General features: G+C 37.3%; 1 protein-coding gene across 2 annotated transcripts in view; it reads right to left on the reverse strand.

Annotated features, from left to right (window-relative positions):
• LOC129245675 (uncharacterized) overlaps positions 1-23,980 on the reverse strand; it is a 48,056-nt gene that overhangs the window by 16,049 nt on the left and 8,027 nt on the right. For both annotated transcript variants that reach the window (XM_054883996.1, XM_054883997.1), the window contains 9 exons: positions 12,373-12,583; positions 10,190-10,397; positions 9,808-10,102; positions 9,644-9,705; positions 9,246-9,519; positions 6,178-6,569; positions 5,988-6,103; positions 4,950-5,651; positions 3,192-3,297 (listed from right to left, as the gene is read on the reverse strand). In XM_054883996.1, the coding sequence (XP_054739971.1) occupies positions 3,192-3,297; positions 4,950-5,651; positions 5,988-6,103; positions 6,178-6,569; positions 9,246-9,519; positions 9,644-9,705; positions 9,808-10,102; positions 10,190-10,397; positions 12,373-12,583 (2,366 nt within the window). The remainder of the gene's footprint in view (positions 1-3,191; positions 3,298-4,949; positions 5,652-5,987; positions 6,104-6,177; positions 6,570-9,245; positions 9,520-9,643; positions 9,706-9,807; positions 10,103-10,189; positions 10,398-12,372; positions 12,584-23,980) is intronic.

Below are 23,980 nucleotides of genomic sequence, written 5' to 3' on the forward strand. Positions count from 1 at the left end.
TTCGCCTTGTTTTATTCTGTGCTGACAGCTACATGGACACGGCGAAAGAAAAAAAAACAAATCAGCTGATTTACCAACACCACCTTTAAGTTCTTAAGCTCTAAAAACACACCCGATATAAAATTGGAAACTTGAAAATAAGTTGATTTTTTGTAGTGTAAACTATATTTTTATACCAAATTAACGAAACAAATTTACAAGAAAGGTATCTGCCACCTCTATATATTTTCTTCCGCTCTAAGACGCCACGCGAGCTCACAATGGAAGACTGTCACACATGGACATTCAACCATCTTAGACTCCTATACGGATATGCCCAGTGACTGTGATTATCACCCTCCCATTCTCTGCTTCGAAAGGAATTTCCTAATGAAAATCCCGTCTAGACTGGAATGGTTTGAAGAAGAACCAACACCCAACACACCCGTTAAGATCTACACGGACGGGTCTAAAATGGATACCGGTGTAGGATCAGGGTTATTTTGCGAAGAGCTTTCTATTAGTGAATCCTTTAAACTACCGGATCACTGTAGTGTTTTTCAAGCGGAAATAAACGCTATTCATGAAGCCTTAAAATGGCTAAAGATAAACAGAATATCATCAACGGATATCTGCATTCTATCAGACAGCCAAGCTGCCCTACGAGCCCTGGATGCATTCCAAACAACATCAAGGAGTGTCTTACGTTGTCGCCAATCTCTAAATGAGATGGCCAAACAATATCGTATAATCTTGTGCTGGGTTCCAGGCCACAGAGATATACCAGGGAACTGTAGGGCTGACCAACTTGCAAGGGAAGGTATCTGTATGCCAAACATAAGTAATTTTATGGAGATACCTCTCGCAACTTGTAAGCTTCTCATTAAGGACGTACTAGTCAGTTCTGCAAATCAAAGATGGATTAGCGTTAACACCTGTGAAATTGCTAGACAAACATGGCCAAGGCTAAATCTACGTCTGTCCAAGAGTATTATAAAATTGAGTAGACTTCAAATTAGGATCTTAGTAGGGGCCCTCACAGGACATTGTCTCATAGGAAATCATGCAACGAGATTAGGCGTTTACACGCATGAAATGAAGAGGAGTTTGAAACAATTCAACACCTTTTTTGCACATGCCCAGCTCTAGCCAGAAGCAGGAACCGATATTTAAGATCCTACTTCTTAACGAATATAAATAATCTACACACTTTAGGTATCAACCACCTTTTACGCTTTGTCAAAAGCTCAGGATGATTCAATATGGAAAGGGAAATGTAGCCCAGCCACCGCGGCTCACAACGGATCCATTTCGTAGTCTAATTGGCATTGTTGTCTCTATGTGCGATGCGGTTGCCAAACCCTAACCTAACCTAAGACATTGCGAAGCAGAAAAGCGTTTATAAATTTACTGAATTCGACTTGGCTTGGCGCTTCAAAGTTTGTCACCTTTCATAGCCCTACACTTTTATATTGCCCATTGACGACCAGATTATCGACCGGATTATCCATAAGGCAGTGTAGGCAAACTGCCCACTAAGCGAGAAAAACCAAAAACTTTTGAAAATGTTTCATCGCTTGAAAATTTAATTTGAAGATGTGTATGCTCAGTGACTGGTTTCCCAAAGGGCCGTAATGTGCAACTTGAATAGTGATCTTGAGACATGATGTATTTCACCTCTCACTGTCGATCTCTCAACTTGAAAAATGGGGATCGACAGCCGAATTGCGAAAAATGAGAATCGCAAAGTGGAAAGGCTTAACAGAGGGGATCGTTCCAGCAGGGGCACCGTGGTTGTGGTCATGGTCTGCACAAGACTGTAGTGCTATTGATGATGATGATGATTCTCAGTGACGACATTATTGCTTTATTTATACTCGTATTGTATTACAATATCCTATTTCTAATTACTATAGAATGGATATTATATTTTTACGCGGCGATTTTAATGCCAACTAATCAGCTGAGGGTACGGCAAGCAAAAGCAAATGCGGATTTTTTTTTCAACGCAAGCGCTTTAAAAATTCTATAACATGAATGCACAAGAGCTGGACCATGTATTAATCCACTCCACTCCACTCTATGGTCATGTCACTTTCAGACGGTTGGCAGCACTGCCAGCACTAGTTCACAATGGGAGAATCCCCGATTCGTTGGATATGTCATAAAAATTTATTTTAGAAAGTTAGAAAATGGTAAAGAGGCGCGGTTCTTGTCTAGGAGCGATCGCATTTTTATATACAGGGTGGGCCATATAGCGTTTGCTTTTTGAACCACCTATTTTTTTGAGAATGGTAACACAAATGACATGTCAAATGTGTTCATAATTTTCTTAAAGGTTTGACATTTACGAAATGGGACGCCATACGCTTGAACAAAATTGGGAAATATTGAAAACCTATTTCCAAAGTGGTGCGTCTTCTTCTTCTTTTCTGATGAAGCTCATTTTCACATCGGTGGCTCCGTCAATAAGCAAAATTATCGTATTTGGGGCTCAGAAAATCCACACGTTACTGTAGAGAAGCAAATGCATCCACAACGAGTCACTGTTTGGTGCGGTTTTTGGTCTGGCGGCATCATCGGGCCATTTTTTTCGAAAATGAACGAGGAGCCGCGGTTACAGTAAATGGCGCGCGTTACCGTGACATGCTCAACGAGTTGTTTCCAAAAATTGAAGAGGATGATATGGACGACATTTAGTTTCAACAGGAGTGTGCAACTTGTCACACTGCCAAAGTTACACTAGAACTTTTGGCTACCGTTTTTGAAAACCGAATAATCAGCCGAAATTCCGATATCAATTGGCCGCCTCGGAGTTGTGATTTAAGCCCGTTGGACTTTTTTTTGTGGGGAGCCGTTAAGGGCATTTTATATGCTATTCGAACCGTCCAGAGACGATTGATGCTTTAAATCACGAAATCGAAGTTGCCATTCATGAAATTGGAGTCCAAACAATCGAAAATGTGCTTAAAAATCGGGTTGATCGAATGAGCTACTGTAAAGCCAGTCGTAGCAGTCATTTGAACGATATTATTTTTCATTCATAAATGACAATGTTCAATCTTCAAAATAAAAAAAAAAATTGAAAAAATATTGATTAGTTTTTTTTTATAGCCGATTCAAAAGCAAATTTTACATGGCCCACCCTATATTTATAAATATATAGTATGTACACTTGTATGTTATGTATAATTTTTAAGTTATTTACTTACCTCGTCGAATTATTATCACGCTGTTCATGACCAAAGATAGAATGAAAAATGATGGGATAATCGGGATTGGGTGATCGACTCCAGTCGCGACATAGTTGCTCAACGGCTGTGAAAATACAAATACCAAATAAAAATTTATTAAATACATAAGTGCAGCACTTTTTCTACTTATTTTTCTTAATAGAAGTGAAAGCAATTATTTTGAACTGCTAAGTTAGCTGCGAAATGCAATTTGGTTTCCGTGGCGGAATGGGTACAAGAGAACCTTTATTCTGTGTGCTTATTGAAAATTGTAGAGATGTACATATATAGTCCAGTCAAAAGAAGATTTAACTTAGTAATTTTAGGAGTATGCGAGTTTATGGTTTTATTATGTAAAGCCCATCACTGTGAACTTCAGTTTGAGTTTTCGGGGTCGGGAGTTGTGTCCCGCGGCCGCCATCTTAGAAATAAGGGTGTAACTGGTTTTTTGCGTTTATCTCGTGAATTCCGAAAGTTACGAACATTTTGTAAGATACTTTTTTGTAGACAATAATATTATCTACAACTTTCATTCAAAACTTTTTATTGTATTGTAAAATTAATAATAAAAAAGTTATAAACAAAATTACGCGAAAAATTAAGGGATGAATTGTTTTAAAGCGTAATAACTTCTTTTTTATAGATTTTATGGAAAATATACTTTAGAGCTTTTTTATAGAGCATTCTTTTGTGAACATTTTTGTCTATAAGTTTTTTCCGCTATCTTTATTTAGTAGAAGGATTTTGAGTTGCTAAGCGGAGCAACCAATACATTAGCGAAGCGCGTACATGATTACACAGGCCGACAAAATTTAACCAACATTCAGACCCAGAAACCAGACTATATATTTCCGAAGGTTTATGATGCGCTGAATGGCCTCAGAATTGCTCTACTAGCTCTGCTTTTCGAGATATCCTAACCTAAAAGTGCAAAAAACACCATTTTTGCCCATATTTGAGGTTATGTAGCCTTGCAGATGTTTTCTTTCACCAAAATTAAAGGATGACATCTTTAAATACAAGCCTTCTTTTTTCAAATGGCGTTTTGTTTGCTCAAATATCATTTTTTTTTTCGCAGAGATATCGCATTTTGAAATTTTCATGTTTCTAAATTTTCCTACACCTGAAAATCGATTAAGATAACATAGACATGATATAGTCGATTACTAATTTTCTTGGGTTTAAGGGCCTGAAATATACCAAATTAGTTAAAAAAAAAATAAAATCTTAAAACTCACACAACTCTATTAATTTTAACTCAATTACAGTCAGATATAGCTCATTCGACGCAAAATTAAATTTACTATAACGGTAGTGTACTAAAAAAAATCCTCAATATCGGATAATATCGTAAAAATTATGTCAAAGTTGAAAAAATAGAGAAAAAATAAAAAAATTCCAAATACTTCCGCCTACAGTCTCGTCAGTTGTCATTTCAGAAAAATTGTCAACACAGTGTCAAAAAGGCTTGTTTTTGTTCTTTCGAACTATAAAATCAAGTTTGAAATCGGATGGAAATTGGCGAAGTTAGGAGTGATTCTTCACATCAACCTACTGAAAAACGGTTTTATGGCCATAAAATGAGATTTTGGGGGTGTATTGAAAATTTCTGCTACACCATTTTTCTTAGTTTTTCTATAGCCACAAGTTGTGCTAGGTCTCCATAAAAGTATAAAATCACTGTCGCACAGTGTTATCTTAGTAAAAATTTTACTTCGGCTAATATAACCTACTCACCTGGATCAGCTTCTGCCTTCAACTGGCCATCATAGTACATCTTATTATACAAATTCACAATTTCGTGATGTGACCTGTAATTCCGGCGCAATCGTGTCTGTACTGCCGGATTGTAGTTGCCCTGCTCATCGACACGGTAGCAATCACGTTTCAGTAGGCGTTCCATCAGCGACACTTCTAAACCCATTGCCGCCGCATGTGTTGAATTCAATATTGGACCCAACTGTCGATGATCGCCAGATATTACCAAAGTGGCTGTTGGGCTGATCGTTGGCATAAGCACCACCAAAGCTTCCGCTTCTGTTGAAGCGGCTACCTCATCAATAAAAATATGTGTAAATACACCGCTACCGTCTATTTGCTTGCCAAATTTGCCCGTTGACAAGCGTCCGACAAGGCTCAATGTACACACAACAATGCGATAATTGTGCAACACTTGCACATCTGGCAAAAAATGTTCTGCATATAAATTCGAATACTCCAATAGCAATTCATTTATGTTATCCGAACGATGCTCATACGAGCGCGAATAGATGCGTATTATAGCTTGTGTCTCATCCATTCGTGTCAGCACATTGCAGAGACGTAGCGCGATCTCATCACACGCACCATTCGAACCGGCTGTAACGAGTATGTGCGACTGTGGTTGGAGCATATAAATTTGCAAAATGGCTTCCACCAACGTTGTTGTCTTCCCGGTGCCTGTGATTGGACAAGAGTAAAAGAATAAGGGATCATATATGTGTTGTATACACATATTTATGTGTGTATCGGCCTCTTCTATTCGCCACTACTCTATGCTCAATTAACTTGAAACATATAAAAGCAACAACAAAAGTGATGGAGTAATATTCGCTCATCAAACTGGTATAACTCATTTACTTACAAACACATGTAATTTAAGGCAGATGTTTTCGAGTGTTGCCAAGATATGTTCATTTCTATCAGTTGCTTCATTTATTCGCCTTTTGCAAACGCTTGGCGAAAAGAAGAGACCTTATGCTTTTTTTTTTTGAGCTTCTCTCATTTATTTCATACCTGGCGGTCCGAATATAATGTATGGTGCTGATTTCTCTACGCTGTTATTCACCACATACTGTATGGCCTGCAACTGTTCCGGATTAGTATTGATGGCTTTATTAAACAGCTCCAAACTGAAATTGCAAATATAAATGGTATACTCCAATTTGGGATTTAAATAAATGCATTTCCAAAATGTTCGCCATACCTTAAAGCTGGTAATTCCTGCACCATGACTTTCTCGGGGAAGAGGAATTTTTTCAAAACCAACGGTGGAATGGCTACCAACTGTTCTAAAGCGCGATATTGGTATCGAATAACCATACGTGCTGGCCGGAAGAGTATCGTGTAAGTTTTGTCAATCGGTATGTCTCTGGCGCATTTAAATGCTACTCGCCCATATGAAATACTTTCAATTCGGCCGAGGAAGGGTTTATTCTTCTTGTTTGACGATTTCTTAACCCCAGGCTCATATACAAACTGTTCCATTTTGTTCATTATATCACCCAATGTTTGTGGTACCTCGTCAGGCGGCAAAACAATGACATCATCATAGGGAAAAATTACATTCTCGTAACGTGTATTTTTCGCTATTTTTAGCTAAAAATGAATACAATTTTAAATTAAATGATTTTATTTTTCGGGCATTAATTCAAGAAAATATATAATAAAAACTGAAGACAACATGAAATAAGAGAGAATTCTTTCCCATTTATGGGAGTCAATACAAACTCATACTGAACACATTAAAATTTGGCGCATTGAAAACCCTAAAAGATTGACGGTTACCTCAATTCGAGTAAACGCTGACGAACGCAAGCAATTATTCGTCAATGGTAAAAACAGCTACTCGACCGCACTAGAGACGTACCCCGCAAATCGGTTATACCGGTTACCTGGTTCAACCGGATTTAAATAAGGAGCTAAATATGATAGATTACTAAATTGCGCCATCCGCGAGAGTATTTATGGCTGAGACGTAACAATTGGATAAACAAGAAAAGGAACACCGTAGTACGATAAATTCGCTCGTTAATAAAAATTGAAATGAAAATCAAAACAATACAATAATATAGGAATAAAATGAAAAGAAATACCCAATTATTAGCTCCGTTCGATAATAAAATTAGCCGTTACCAGGCTTCACTCCGAATCAAGAGCGTAAGCAAAAGTGCTGTCGTAAAGACAAGAAAAAGAAAAAAAAAAAGTTATCGAACGGAAAATTTACCATCACTTGCAAAAAGCGGTAGCTGAGTTTGTTTACAAATTCCTGTGAGAAGTAAGAAAAAAGTAATTCACGTTTTTTGTTGATACATTTTACATTTCATCTTTTCTGATTATAAACTGCGAGCAAAAGTGCACAAAACACCAGCTTTTACAAAGACTAAAAAACATGAAAAAGTTTAATCAGTTGACAAGATATTATATCAGCTCTCGAATCTCGTGGGTTTTCTCACAGGTCACTATGCGCGAGGAATGCATGCTGTGAGACTTGGAATTACCACGGGTCCTTTTTGCGCTGGATGTATGGAGGATGAGGTGGAATCATCTCACCACCTTCTCCGCAGCTAAGCCCTGCTATGGCGGGGCTAGGATCCAGGCATCTTGGCTCTTACTTCTTTGCTACGCCTGCTGATATAGCTGGCGTTGACATTAAAAATCTGCTGAACTTTATCAGCAGCACAAAGCGGTTGACGTAAACGCAGCATAGTCATCGTTAGTAATCCACACACTTTAAACTCACTCTCCTAACCATCCCAGTACCACCCCTCCCCGCCCTCTCCCTGTATCCCATCGGTCTTTCTCTTTCACCTCACCTCCCTTATAATGGTATCACAAAGGACGAATCCATTTTTCTTCGTCCAAGTGTGTTCATTCCTTGGGCAACCATACCAACCATACCGGCTAAAATTTCTTCAACAAAAAATCAGCATCTCTCTTGTATCCAACTGTGTGACGGATAATTTTTTGCATTCACGAAGGCCTACTTGCAAAAATTAGGAGTAAATGTTACACATTTTTGTGTTATCGTATGACATCAGCAAATCAGCTGATTCTGGGCTCGATCGAGTTGCAATCACAACTGCTGTGTTACAGATTTTTTAAACTGTGGGTTTTAAAGTGAAATTCTAGTAACTTTGGCAAAAGTATAGCGTTCTACCTGTCCAAAGTATGGCCATTGTTGCACGCAAAGTCTTTTAAATCGGCATCGTAAAAATTTTGCTTCATTCTTTTCTTTGTCATTTTCAATAGTAAATTACTGTCAATACCGAAATTATTAAGGAAAATATGAAGGCGAATCTATAAAAGGTGGTGTCGATAAATCAGCTCAGTTGTTTTTTTTCACTTTCGCCGTGTCCATGTGGCTGTGAGCACAGAATGAAACAAGGCGAATTCATTATTTGTTTTCTAGTTTCTCAATACTTTGCTTTGACAATCAAACGTACAGAGCTACATATGTTGTTGGTCTAGTGCCACCATCTTTAATGAATGCGCCTTGGAAAATATTTACAAAAAACTTTATTATTTTTATTTACGTTTTTACCTTCTATACAAAATGTACAAAATAGGTGCCAAACATTAGAAAGTATCAGCTCAGCATTGCAAACGACTAAAAGAGTTGCAATGCTGCCGCTTTTATTGCATGCCTCGAACAAGCTCTCACTGAGAGCGGGATAGCGGTTCGCAGATGTAGCCAACTTTTGTATTTTCTCCGCCGTGTTGTTACAACAGCAACCGCTATAGAGAGCGCAACCAACACAGAAGCACACTACTAATATCATATAACAACAAATCACGTGAGAGAGGCCGTTTGAAAAGGGGTAAAATACGAGTCAATAAATTTGGCAAATGCTTTACTTTGAATAGCGACGAAACCTTATAGTACGATTTATTACTGCTGCTAGAACAATAACAACTACTACTTCTACTGAGAGTAGATAAAAACTGAATATCGCATGACCCAAGGTGGATTTATTAAGGTGACAGCATTCACCCAGCTGAATTTTTCGCCGTAGGTATGGCTTACGTCAAAATGATATGCTTTGTTTGTATGTATTGGTATGTTTACATTCGTATGTTGACATTTGCTTGCTGATTTTGACGTGATGGTTGGACCAAACGCAACAACAAATACATGTAGGGTTTTACTTATATGTGTTTGCTGTCACTTGTAATAAATTCGCCTTGGCATGACCCTATGCTTAAGCTAAATCTTATCTTATCAACGCCGACATCAAATACGGAATTATCATAAAACGTATTAAAATTTCTCACCTTAACAATATATTCGCCTCCATATTTTCGCAATTTAACGTTATGCTGCACCAGACTCGAATACTCCTGAATTGTATCCGAATCCTCGATTTGTAACAGTTTTAACATCGCCTCACGCATATTTGATTGGGTCATTGTTCTGTTGTTATCCAAATAATCTTTAAATTCATTCGAAAGTTCTGCAAGCGACGATTCAACGATTTTCGATTGTAGAGCATGGCGAATTTCCATTGGCGGCATATACGTAGGAAGGTTAAATTTCGGTTTAAATTTACTGAAAAATATGGAATAGGGAAAAGAAAAGCAATTTATAAAAAATTAATACATTAACACATAAAATTAAGGTTACATCACAAAAAGGACAATTGGTTGCATTCATGTGACGGTAATTTACTTACATGCTATTTGATAAACGACAAGGATTGATGCTTAGTTTAACCACTGGAAACTCCTCAACGCGCTGTAAAAATACAGGGGAAATAAATAGATAATAAATAAGTATTACTTTTATTTTTTTTATCTATTTTTTTTTTTTGGATTCATTTCATTTATTTTTACTTACACAAAAATGGTGCTGCTCTACATAACGCATCTCCTTGCTGGACTTGTCATGGAACACCACAACAATCGGCTGTACAACACTTTTGCGAAAAAGATGACTATCCACGAAAAAATTATCTTTGCCGTCCGCGCCCAACTCATATGGCACACGTGTGTTGTGTACATAGTAGAAGGAACGCGACTGTACAATCACTAGCTTATCTATGACAATATTCGGACGTGTTGATTCCAAATTGAAGCGAAAATAATGGGAATTGATGCAAAGATTGTAGGAGAGTTTGAATATTGGCGAAGCGCTAAAATTAAGCGAATTAGAGATTTTGTTATAATACAAATGCAAATAATTATAAAAACTAGATACAAACATATCCGATTACACTTACCTTTTGGAGTAATCCTTAAGTATCTTAAAATCCGACTCGTCGCCATGTTCTTCCACATGATCTTCAAAGCTTGCCGGCGAGCTGAAATTTAGTCGGCAAACATAGCAACCCATGCTGCTGAGCTGAAATGGGGATGTATGCTTCTGCTGCATACTACCCTCGTAGAGCACCTCATGCATTGGCGCATTTTCGTCCACTTGCAGTAATGCTATGACATTTCAAATGGTATTAACAAATAAAATACATGCATATGTATGTATATACCTATAAGTAAATACATATAACACATGGGCTGAAAAGTTCGGGGCCTTAGATGACGCTAATTTTATTGCATTCACCTATTTTTCAGTTAGTATTAACCTGGATATTCTATTCATTAGTTCGTGAGTTATTGTGCTAAGAGTGAAGCTACTTTTGTTATTTTCAAAACAATGTGGATCAAAAAGAATTGCATGCTTGATAGGAAACAATACCGTTTCTTGATGGAAAAAAATACCGTTTCAGCAAAGCAATGGCTTGAAAAGGTTTATAGGAACTACGCTCCATCAGAAACAACAATAAAACGATGGTTTACTGACTTCAAGTGAGAGAGAGAGTGTCGTAGACACCGATGATGCACAACGCAGTGGGCGTCCAAATGAGGCGGTAACACCAGAAAACATAAAAAACATCCCCAAAATCGTTTTGAATGATCGAAAAGTGAAGTTGAGTGAGTTGACTGACACCATAAAGATATGAAAAGAAGGTGCTGACTTTAGCTCTGTTCAAAGTGGGTGCCGCGTTCGCTAACTGTTGACCAAAAACAAGTGACCAAACTACATGAATTGAACTTCGAATTGCTCCCACATCCAACGTATTCGCCAGATTTGGCTCCCCAGCGACTACTGGCTGTTCGCAGACCCCAAAAAAAAAAAAGAGAACTCGCCGCTAAGAAATTTCGCTCGAATGACGAGGTTATCGCTGAAACTGAGGCCTATTTTGAGGCAAAAGACAAATCGCTCTACAAAAGTGGTATTGAAATGTTAGATCGGCGCTGGAATGATTGCGTTGTGCTTCATGGAAATTACGTTGATGAAAATAAGCTAATTTTGAACAAAAACAAAACGTGTTTTTTTTTCTTAGCCCGGCACTTTTCAGCCCATGTATTATATTAGACTAAGTAAAAAGTGCTGAATGTTTTCCGCTAGATGTAGGGATAAAAAAAACATTATTTAACAAATTTGTGTTTAGTGCAACCAGTTGCCTGTTACAGCGTGGCAAAATATAGTAAAGCTAAAAAAAGACGAATTTCGAAACATTCCCCAGTAACACAACAAAGTTGAAAAGTCGAATCATGCGGCTAAGAAAATGTGTGCTGTTTATGTTATGTATCAAATATAACTCGGTGATGCGAACAATTCCGTGCTGGCAAGCCAATCGTCACAACTCTAACCGACATGTGAGCACTTCTTTAATTTGCCCATGGATTCAAGAACATTTGTATGTGAATAATTATAACTGTATTAGTTACAAAGTCCAAGTAAAGCGAAAAACATTGAAAGCTTTTTACTTCCGCTAATGTGTGTGTACAGGGTTGGCCATATTAAACTGACCCATTGAGTAACCCTATAACTTTTTACTGTAATTTGAAATCTAAGGTTTACGTCAACAAGCCAAAGACACTAGGCGCACTTAAGGCCAATATCCGACGGGAAATAGCCGCCATATCGGCCGAGACGCTGGCCAAAACTATGGAAAACGCCGAAAAACGGGCACATTACGCTATACGAGCTAAGGGCGACCACTTGCGCGATATCATATTCAAAAAGTGATGTAAACGAATCTCCTTGAACTAAATTAAATGTTTTTCACAATGAAACACAAAAAAATGTTTCTTTTTCCATATTTTTTTAATAATCACATGGGTCAGTTTAATATGGCCAACCCTGTATATACAAGGTGGCGCAAAATTAATCACCCTATCGGAAGATTTATGATTGTTTAACATACGTCAATGTCCGTTAATGGAATTGCACGCCAATCAAATTGAGTACTTGTGAACTACACAGCCGTAATTTACAAACGACAAGCAATGGAGCGCGAAAAGGTCAAAATAAAGATATCCATCACTCGAAATCAGAAGTTATTCAAAAACAAAATTGGATGATTAATTTGCGCTACGACGTGCGAATATGTTCACATACCCATCAGCGCCGGATCGCCATGCATCATGGTTTTGTCATCGTCGTCCCGTGCCATACACCCAGTCGTCGTTTCACCATTCTTTTGCCTTTCGTCAAGTTCCTCCATTTTCTTATTCATATACATAAATAAAGATAAATTCCTGATCCGAAAATGGTCACTACCGCGTTTTGTATTGATCAGGTAATTTGTGCGAAAGAGTAAAGTGCCGATCTGTAAGGAAGGTAATATGGAAACATTGAAATAAAATTAATAATAATAAAATTTAACTGTAGAAATGGTGAAAGCATTAAAGTGCAATTAAGGGGACAGATAACTGTAATATTTCGAAAAAAAAATTTTTTTTCATAAAATGTTAATACAATCCTTTAAGAATATGTCAAAACAATTTTAGAACGTAAATTTAAGTATTTCTTATATTACAGATCTTCAACCGTGACGACTCTATTCTTAACGTTCGAGTGCTGGGAGAGGAGAGTCGCATTGTCGACTTTAGACGCATTTTTCTCAAAACTATATTTTTCGAATTGGCGTACACGATAATTCGAAAAGTTATGGACCGATCTCCCTGAAATTTTGCACACTTCTTTTTTATGTTATGTGAATTTACAAGTTTTCGAAAATTTTTCGAAAAAATAGTTTTTTCGAAGCAAAAATAGTAGGAAAATTCGCCCCAAAATTCATTTTTTTAAGCATTTTATTCCGCGAATTTTTTCCATTTATTGTTAATTCATATAGAAATTATGGCATTAATACACAAAAAAATGTTTGGTTTTTTGTATTCAGGTCACTGACGCCGATGCTACACTGTCCGCCGATTGGGAAGCCCCGCTGCGACCTTCCTGGAAGAATTGAGTGTACATTCGCCATTTCAAATGATTAAAATGAAAAAAAAATGTATATTATTTTAATGTATAAATAAACTGTATGCCAATTTTGAAAAAAATATATTGGCTTCTTCATTTTAAATAATTTTAATGAAAATCAGGCCAAATATGGCCGTTTACAGGTATCTGGCCCCTTAACAATACACAAGTACCATAAAACCTAAAGTATTTATTTCTGTGAAAAACCACTACATCCAAGTTTTTATGTATCTTAACGTGGAATTCAAATATTTTTAGTAAGAATGGTTTAATATTTATGGCCAGGTTTGAAAACTAGTAACTCACCAACCCACAAGTTAATCACATGAAAATTTAAATATTTAAGTATAAAATACTTAAACATACAAGATGAAGTCCAAAATAAACAAGACTGAGCTAAAATAGAAACGACAGTAGCTTTGCTCTGATAACTTCGAGTTTATTTATTCAAAATAGTCCCATCTGGCCTCGATACACAGTTTTGCGCGATCTAAAAGCTTTTCGAAAGAGTGTTTCAGGTATTGACCGGAATGTCCATCTTTCGGAATGTCGGCACAAGCCTTTTGGATGGTCTCTACGGACGCAAAATGTTTTCCTTTCATGGTCAAATGCAATTTTCCGAATAGGTAGAAGTCACAGGGAGCCATATCAGACGAATACGGTGAGATATTGATGGTTAAAATGCAATTTCTAGTCAAAAAATCAGTCACACGGGTCAACAGACGCTTCAAAACGCCAAGATAGAAAATTGCATTGACGGTTTGGCCTGTTGGCATGAACTCCTTGTGGGCAATTCCCTTGGAATCATAAAAACATTTTTGACTTCTCCAAACGCGATTTTTTGGATGGTGGCTCGTCTGGGGCCTTCCATTCGGCATTTTGACACTTATTTTCAGGATCACGTTGGAAACACCACATTCCATCATCAGTTACGTTATCGTCTTTTCTCGCCTCTTTAATGAGGAGTTTCGAATGTGGAATTCGGAGCAATTTTTTTCCTCAATTTACTTGTGCGGAATGAAACGTGCACAGACCTTTCGTACGACCAAATAAGCAAAAAGATATTCAACCCCGATTCCATGAATTTCGGTTCATTTTTGATTAATTTACGGCCAATTTCGATGGAGTTTTCGGTGATTACTGATTTTGAGTACGGGCCGCTTATTGTCATGTCATTTATGTCCTATAAACCTTCTCTGAAACGTGACAATCATGGCCATAAACTTTTTTCATCAATTCAAATGCTTCGGTAATCGTTTTACCGATTTTAAACAAAATTTGATATCAGCTCTTTGTTCGAAACAAATTTTTGTACCGATGACATAAACACACTGACACTTTAGACGCAATAACTTCGAATAACCGAATGTTACCAAGCTTTCACTGGAAGTCAGCTAGGGATGTAGCTTCCAACGCACTAACTCATTAAAAAGATTGCACCCTCAAAAACATTTTTATGACGCCAGTCTTGTTTATTTTTGACTCCATCTTGTATAAAACATGTTTTGCTTTAAAAATATCTGTTTTCTTTTAAAGGTGCCTTTTTTTCTTTTAGATTTGTCTTAGATTTATTTTGTGGCCATTCTCTGCAATCCTAATGGTCCTGGCTTTTGGTCACTCATTTTAGGAGTTAACTTGAAATCAACATCAAATATTATTTTTACTCACTTCTAATATTATTTTTATTTCATACCGTCTTCTCCTTACGACTGCCTTTTCCAGACTGACTGATAATTACAATTCAATATAAGGCCTCTTCTATTCGCCATTTCCCCGCTCGCTGTCTTTATGCTCGATTAACTTAACGAAAAATTTGCATGCGAAAGCAACAACAAAATGATCGAGTTACCCCACTAAACTGGTATAACTCACTATCTTACAATTAGGCCTCTTCTTTTCGCCAAGCGTTAGCAAGTGGCGAATACCTGAAGCAACTGGTATAAATGAGCATATGTTGGCAACTCGGAAGTAGAGCTGCCTTAAATTACATGTGTTTGTACGACAGTGCTGGTGGTCACACTCACCAACGTAAACGTACGCCCGTATCGGCTGACATGATGAAACTAATGAGTTTGTAAATGAATTCTCAGCACCGTTTCGTTCCGTAGTATCGTAGATCGTTGTTTCATCGTGTCAGCTGATACGGGCGTTCGTTGATGAGTGTGAGCACCATGAGTTTAATGAAGTGTGTCCATACTCGCTAGCCGCGAATCTACTCGGCAACTTTGTTGTTGCTTTCACACGCACATTTTTCGTCAAGTTAATCGAGCATAGAGATAGCGAGCAGAGAAGTGGCGAATAAAGGCCGCCTATAATTGCACACACGGTGTGCAGTCGACCTCAAATGGGTTAAGAAGCCGATTTTTTCTGTAGAAGCGAGAAAGCTGCTTGAATACAGGACCTTTTATTGTTGAATCATGGCGCATATATACATATGTGGACGATAAACATGAATGTGTAAAAATTTAAAAAGTTTATTGCTCTATGAAAATTCGAAGGTTTGGTTTCTGATATAAAAAATCATTTGTGTTTTTTCTTGAACGCATGGTATTTTGGATTTTTATACAGCATAGAACATACAAAGGTTAATCAAATCAACCCATAGACTTAAAATTGGAAAATTTGCACATTCATGCTTCCGCATAAAGAACTTCAAAATCAATTCAATTTTCTCCTAACAAACGTGTTGCTTTTGCATTACACCTACATTTGATGTTATTCAGAAAAAAAATGAACAAATAAAGCAAATACAAAATAAAGCACGAGATGTACTCGTACATATGTATGAACATGCAAATGTAGCTTAAAAAATAAGCGGAGAAATATCGAATAGCAAAAAAAAAAAAATGAGTGTGAAATCGTATGTTGATGATTCATACACTTGCATGGGGAAACTTGGAGAATGTGCTGTATAAATTTGTGCGTATCATTAAACTCAGGTGCAGTTTTTTGTAATTTGCACAGTTGGTACAAAATTATTTTAATATGTAGTGCAGACCATATTTTTTTAATAAAACTACTTATATATTATTTATGAAAATATATAAAGAGAAGTGTGACCAGATAGGTTAGGTTAGGTTATACTGGCTGCCCGAATCCACGCAGAAACCATTTTGGTCCATAGCGATACCAGATCAGAGTCCTATTTAGCGAAAATATGCATCACTCAAGATGGGCGTACTGTTCGCGAATTTCAGGAGTCGCTCGAGTTCCAGTTCAGGGATAGATTCTAGTCTTTCAAAGCTGTAAGCACCCAGGTAACATAGTCCAGTTTTCGAGAGAGTTGGACAGTAGCAAAAAAGATGCTCCAAGGTTTCTCTTGTACCCGGCTCATTACATTTCCTGCAAGCGTCGTTAATGGTTAAATTTAGCTTTTAAGCGTGTGCTGCAACTAGGCAGTGCCCTGTTAGTATACCAACTAAAGTTCTACAGTTTCTTCTATCGAACGATATTTACCGATTTAGTACACTTGTCTTCATATGCGTGTTTCCACATGATCCTGGCAACTTTGCAGTTGGTTAAGCTAAGCCATCTGCCTTTTGGCATTCTTAGCATGCGTCCCTCTAGTTCTTTTTGAATTGTGCGCAATGGTTTAGTTCTGACTTATTTGATCCGGGCTTGGTAGGCTTCATTGGCAAAATGCTAAATAGCAGAATCATTGAAGCGGAACTAGGAGAATCGATGCTCAGGAGATTGGTAAGTAGAGGTACACCGCAAGGCGGAGTCCTCTCACCGTTTCTATGGAACGCAGTTGTAAATAAACTTCTGTTAATACTGGAATCGGTGGGCTGTAAGGTGATAGCTTACGCCGATGATGTTGTCATTGCTGTCTCTGGTAAATTTGTATGTACATTAAGAGACCTAATACAAAATGGTCTAGACATACTTTCTAGGTGGGCAGGAAAGTGTGGTCTAGGAGTCAACCCAGACAAAACACAACTTATATTGTTCACTAGGAAACACAAAATCCCTCAACTAAGTCCAATTATGCTCAAGGGGGAAGCTCTTGTGATTTCGGAAGAAACCAAGTACTTGGGACTAATCATAGATAGGAAACTGACTTGGAAGTCAAACATCTTAAAGAGTTTGGAAAGCGAACCTAGCTTTTTATGCCTGTAAGAGAGCTTTAGGTAAGACCTGGGGAATTAAACCTAAGGTTGCTCATTGGCTTTACACTGCTGTCGTCAGACCCATTCTTCTATATGGAAATGTTGTCTGGTGGTGTGCTATGCAGAAAAAAACCTATTCTAATTTATTGAATAAGGTGCAGAGATCAGCGGAATTAGCAATATGTGGCGTCATGAAAACCACGCCATCCATGGCTTTGAATATCATACTACATCTGCCACCCCTAGATCTCTTCTGCAAATACTTAGCGGCCTGCTCCGCTGTAAGGCTCAAAGCGAGCTCACAATGGAAGACTGTCACACAGGGACATTCAACCATCTTAGACTCCTACACGGATATACCCAGTGACTGTGATTATCACCCTCCCATTCTCTGCTACGAAAGGAATTTCCTAATGAAAATCCCTTCTAGACTGGAATGGTTTGAAGAAGAACCAACACCCAACACCCAACACACCCGTTAAGGTCTACACGGACGGGTCTAAAATGGATACCGGTGTAGGATCAGGGTTATTTTGCGAAGAGCTTTCTATTAGTGAATCCTTTAAACTACCCGATCACTGTAGTGTTTTTCAAGCGGAAATAAACGCTATTCATGAAGCCTTAAAATGGCTAAAGATAAACAGAATATCATTAACGGATATCTGCATTCTATCGGACAGCCAAGCTGCTCTACGAGCCCTGGATGCATTCCAAACAACATCAAGGAGTGTCTTACGTTGTCGCCAATCTCTAAATGAGATGGCCAAACAATATCGTATAATCTTATGCTGGGTTCCAGGCCACAGAGATATACCAGGGAACTGTAGGGCAGACCAACTTGCAAGAGAAAGTGCCTGTACGCCAGACATAAGTAATTTTATGGAGATACCTCTCGCAACTTGTAAGCTTCTCATTAAGGACGCATTAATCAGGTCTACAAATCAGAGATGGATTAGCGTTAACACCTGTGAAATTGCTAGGCAAACATGGCCAAAGCTAAATTTACGTCTGTCCAAGAGTATTATAAAGCTGAATAGACTTCAAATCAGGACATTAGTAGGGGCCCTCACAGGGCATTGTCTCATAGGAAATCATGTAAGGAGATTAGGCGTTTACACGCATGAAATGAGGAGGAGTTTGAAACAATTCAACACCTTTTTTGCACATGCCCAGCTCTAGCCAGAAGCAGGAACCGATTTTTAAAATCCTACCTCTTAACGAATATAGATAATCTATACATTTTAGGTATCAACCACCTTTTACGCTTTGTCAAAAGCTCAGGATGGTTTAATATGGAGAGGGAAATGTAGCTCAGCCCCCGCGGTTCACAACGGACCTTTTACGTGGTCTAAGTGGCATCGTTGTGGCCAAACCTAACCTAACCTATTTGATCCCATGCAAGTTTCGCGCCTTCTTTAGCTATTCCATCCACTGTCTCGTTTCCCTCTATGCCTTTATGCCCAGGAACCCAATGAACACAAAGCCTGCGGTTACGAACGAGCTTGTTGATTGCTTCCTTGCATTCAAGGACGTTTTTGGATGATACACAGTACGATTTTATCGCTTTTATAGCCGCTTGGCTGCCAACGTAGAAGTTTATTACGCAGTTAATTGCTGCGTCTGTACATACAAGCTCTACTGCTTTCTTTACAGCAAAAATCTCAGCTTAAAACACAGGAAAATAGTTAGGGAGTTTAAATGCCTTATTGATGCTTAATTCCGCTCAATATATGCCAGGTGTGACTAGATTAGCAATGATACTTTTTTTCAATCAATAGCTCCTTTTTGGTGTTCATGTATCCAAAAAACTTGCAAAGTAGGGGAAAGTGGGAGAGCAAAATGTCATTCCATTTTGAGGAGAAGTTGCAAGTTTTTACTGGATACATTTTTACTTGTAAAAATTTGCAAGTGAGAAAACAGCTGAGCGCAAAGTACAAACAAACACGAACACGAAAATTTGCGAATTTAGTTAAAACTCTAAATTTAAATAAAAATGGTGATTAAAATGGAAAATTTAAATATATGTAATTAATATCTAAAATAAAATTTATAAAGTTTATTTGAAGTCATAAATTAGGAACCGGCCAATGATATAGCCATTGCTGCACTTTTGAACCACATCCTACAGCCACCGTTGCTGCAGTTTCCCAAATGCAAATCGAAAGCATTGAAGGTATCTTTTGTGTTTTATGCTTGTGCTTCTGGGTTATTAGCTAATTTGGCAATATATGTACATATGTATACATGCATAGACGGAAGCAAGGAAAATATGACGAAAGCTGTGCCACAACAACACAATTGTCATTGGAATGTTCTTCATCTAACAGCGATGATGAAGTGGAACAAATTATTATGGACAAAATGAAATCATGTGACTCCAAAGCTTATTATTTTGCATTTTTTTTTTTTGCTTTATATTTTTTTTTATTTAATACGAGGTACAGTGGCTCACAGCTTATTTCGTGTGGCTGTATGTTAAACTAAAGAATTGTAAAATTATTTTTATTTGATTTACTTTAAAAAAAATTTAAATGCACAATCAAAGATAAATTATTTCTAATTACAAACATGTATAAATGCATTCAAATTTTTTCTGCTTTAGTAGAATATTTACAACAAAAACAGAATACTAGGTAAATTGACGTCACAGCTTATTTTGTGTGTTCACTTTTACCGTTATCGGCGCCAGCAAACCGGTTAGCAATTATAGGAAATTTGTTTTGCATAGTATATTAGATTATATCCTTATTTAGTTTACACATTGAAAGTAGTCGGTTGTCCAGCTTAATTTAAAAATACCGTGATGGGTCGTCGTACGTCGATTGAAAGGCGCGAATTAAAGATTACGCATTACAAAAATGGAAAGTCGCAGAAAAAAATTGCTGAAATTGTAAATTTAAGTACTTCCACAGTACAGTACATTATTCAACGCTTTTCTCGTGAAAAAAGTGGTTGACAAAGGCCGCCAAGCTCCAAACAAAATTTTTACAGAAGCTGATGAAAGGTGGATATTAAGAAAAATTAAAAAAGACCCACGAATTAGTGCGCCAGCTTTGACAAAAAGGGTTGAAAAAGTACTTGGTAAGTCATGTAATCCTGAAACAATAAGAATTCTGCGCAAAGTTGATTTCCATGGTCGTACAGCTCGAAAAAAACCGTTTGTTAACGAGCGTAACAGAAGATTAAGGGTGGAGTTTGCCGAAAACCATGTTAATAAAGACCAAACATTTTGGAATGACGTTATTTTCGCCGACGAAAGCAAATTCAACCTCTTTGGTTCCGATGGAAAGTCTTTCGTTTGGCGTAAGCCCAACGCGGAACTAGACTCGAAGAATCTGCGTGGTACAGTAAAACACGGTGGGGGCCATGTAATGGCTTGGGGCTACATGTCAACAGCTGGTGTCGGAAACTTGGGTTTTATCGACGAAATTATGGATAAAACAGTTTATTTGAATTTATTAAAAAATAATTTACTACAAAGTGCTGAAAAATTAGGCATTCGGGACAGGTTCAGGTTCTATCAGGACAATGATCCGAAGCATAAGTCGGAATTAGTGCAACGGTGGCTTATATGGAATTGCCCTCATGTGGTAAAAACGCCAGCACAATCACCTGATCTCAATGTAATTGAGAATTTATGGAATATTCTGGATCAAAAAATTAGAAAACATAACATAAGCAACAAACAAGATCTAAAAACAGCATTGCAAGTGGAGTGGGAGAAAATATCTCCTGAATACACTGGAAAATTTGTTAGCTCCATGCAATCCCGGTTAAAAGCTGTATAAAAACAAAAAGGCTACCCTACAAAATATTAGATTAGTAAAAACTTAATAAATTAAAAAAAAAAATCATGTTTTTTCTAGTTTGGTTAAGCCCACGAAATAAGGTGTGACGTGGATTTACTTATAATTTTGATTTTGCTGTAAATATATTACTTAAGAAGAAATAATTTAAGTTTATTTATGTATGTTTGTAACAAGAAATAATTTATCTTTGAATGTACGTTTAAGTTGTTTTCTAAATAAAGTTTATACAAAAATATTAAACTTTTTTATTTTGATAAACGGGCACACAAAATAAGCTGTGAGCCACTGTAGCTCAAGTGAAAAAAATATTAATTTATTTAATTTTAATTAAAAACCATCTGCCTTACAGAGGCGGCACACAACTGCACATCTCTCCATTTGTGGAAAAACGTCAAAACGGCAACCACAAATAGATGGAGGAGCTCGAGCAAACACCCTATAAAGGGTATGTAAGCGCCAATTATTATTATCATAATACATTTTAATGAATTTAACGAATGCAGGTATCAAAAATAATATGATCACCGCTGTAGATCGAAAATATTTGAAGCAGAATATAAAAACAGCGCATCTAAAATGTATATAAAGGGTGTTTTTTTTAGAGGTTAGGTTTTCAAGTTGGCACTACTTTTTTCGTAGATGGTCTTTTTGACAGCTGTCACTTGATTTATGCTCAGTTTGGTTTGCCATTTCATAATGAATAGACTTACACCTGAACAACGTTTGCAAATCGTGCAAATTTCTTACGAAAATAATGGTTCGGTTCGCGCGACGCATCGAAGAAAATTTTATTCAGCGATGAAGCTCACTTTTGGTTGAATGGGTATGTCAATAAGCAAAATTGTCGCATTTGGAGTGAACATAATCCACAAGCCATTGCTGAGACGCCGTAACATCCTCAAAAAGTCACTGTTTGGTGTGCTCTATGGGCAGAGGGAATCATTGGTCCATATTTCTTTAAAAATGAAGCCGGCCATAATGTTACAGTCAATGGAGAGCGCTATAGAGCCATGATTAATGACTTTTTCGTGCCTGAATTGGACGATGTTGATGTGGACGACCTTTGGTTCCAACAAGACGGCGCTACATGCCATACAGCCAACGCAACAATCGATTTATTGAAGGAAACTTTTGGTGAGCGCATTATCTCGCGCCGTGGACCTGTGGCGTGGCCTCCAAGATCGTGCGATATAACACCGCTGGACTATATCTTGTGGGGCTATGTGAAGTCGCTTGTCTACGCAGATAAGCCCGAGACGATTGACGTCTTGGAAGAGAATATTCGGCGCGTTATTGCTGACATACGGCCCCCAATTGCTGCAAAAAGTGGTCGAAAATTGGACCTCTCGGCTGGAATTTATTCGAGCCAGCCGCGGCGGCCACTTGCCCGAAATCATTTTTAAAACATAATGGCAAACCCTTATCTTTATAATAAAGCTAAATTCTTGGCTATAACATTAAATTATATACGTTTTATTTCATCTTGAAAACCTAACCTCTAAAAAAACACCCTTTAGTTAAGTTTGATACTTGTCAATACACAAATACTCGTACATATGTACGTACATATCGAGTAGTAAATTTTATAATAGCAGCATTGCATGTTTAACACTCCGTATCGAAACACTGTTATTAGTTAGAAATTACCTTTTTCTCCAGGAAAAGCTGTGAGTTATGAGAACTTTTATTTATGAACAAATATGAACGAATGTAAAAAGTAAATCAATGCAATAGTTTGGAAATTCCAGTGCAAAAAATCACATAAAAACAAAAAATTCCAACAACTAATTGAAAAATTTCTAAAATGTAAGTTTGTATGCAGGTACATGGCTAATCGGCTAATTAGTGAACCTTTACTTGTTCAACTCATACTTCATAAATGAAAATATAATAAATACATACATATGTACGAGTATGTAAATCGAACCAAAATAGTACATAAATACTTATCCCAGCGATAAAATTCCCAGTTACGTTACCTAGTGAAGTGGCGTGCATGTATTGCTTTCAAGCCGGCACAAAACGCTCTAAGTTTCTGACATTATTGAAGCGCAGTGATAACAGAGCAGCTGATTTGCAGGTAATACGTATTTTCAAAGTGATAGAAACCAAGGCAAATCTATTCAAAGTGGACCCAACAATAGCATTTTGTACACTAGACAAAAGAAAGTAATTTTGTGCCGGAGTCCGAGTTATTAAGTTGAAAAAACCAAATAATAGGAAAATTGTTTATGGAACATAGAAGTCCAGACATTTATAAATGCAAATTCTCTTTTACTTGAGCTTTGCAAATGCAATAGCAACATACACACACACCTTTTTACTAACCCATTCACAATTCTCTCATTGTCTTCGTCACGGCCTACGATTTTGCGCAGGTAGTAATTTGGCAAATGATCTGAGGTAACTGGCCAACTCGGCGACGTTTCCTTGTAATTCATAAAAGAAAACAAAACCTTATCACTAAAGAGAGCGGAATCCGGAGAAATCTATTTGAATTTGAATATTTTGGTAACTGTTATGAAAATATTGTTATGAATCTGAAATTACGCTAATCTACTGGCAACAATAGCAAACGATTGAGATACTAAAACCAAAACCTGAATGGTTTTCAACAGATGACGGGTCAGAACTCGCAGGGAGTCAAGAGCTGCCGAATACATTTAAGTAAGCAGACGTTCATGCGCATCAGCTGTAAGTTGAACTTACAAGCGAATCAATCAAAAGTAATAACTAACACAGTCTTAAGGCGTTATATACACTTAGAACCAAAAAAAAAACATTTTTTTTTTACATTTTTTTTTACATTTTTTTTTTTTTAATATT

The sequence above is a fragment of the Anastrepha obliqua genome, chromosome 4 (genome assembly GCF_027943255.1).
Source record: "Anastrepha obliqua isolate idAnaObli1 chromosome 4, idAnaObli1_1.0, whole genome shotgun sequence".
Taxonomy (NCBI): Eukaryota; Metazoa; Arthropoda; class Insecta; order Diptera; family Tephritidae; genus Anastrepha; species Anastrepha obliqua.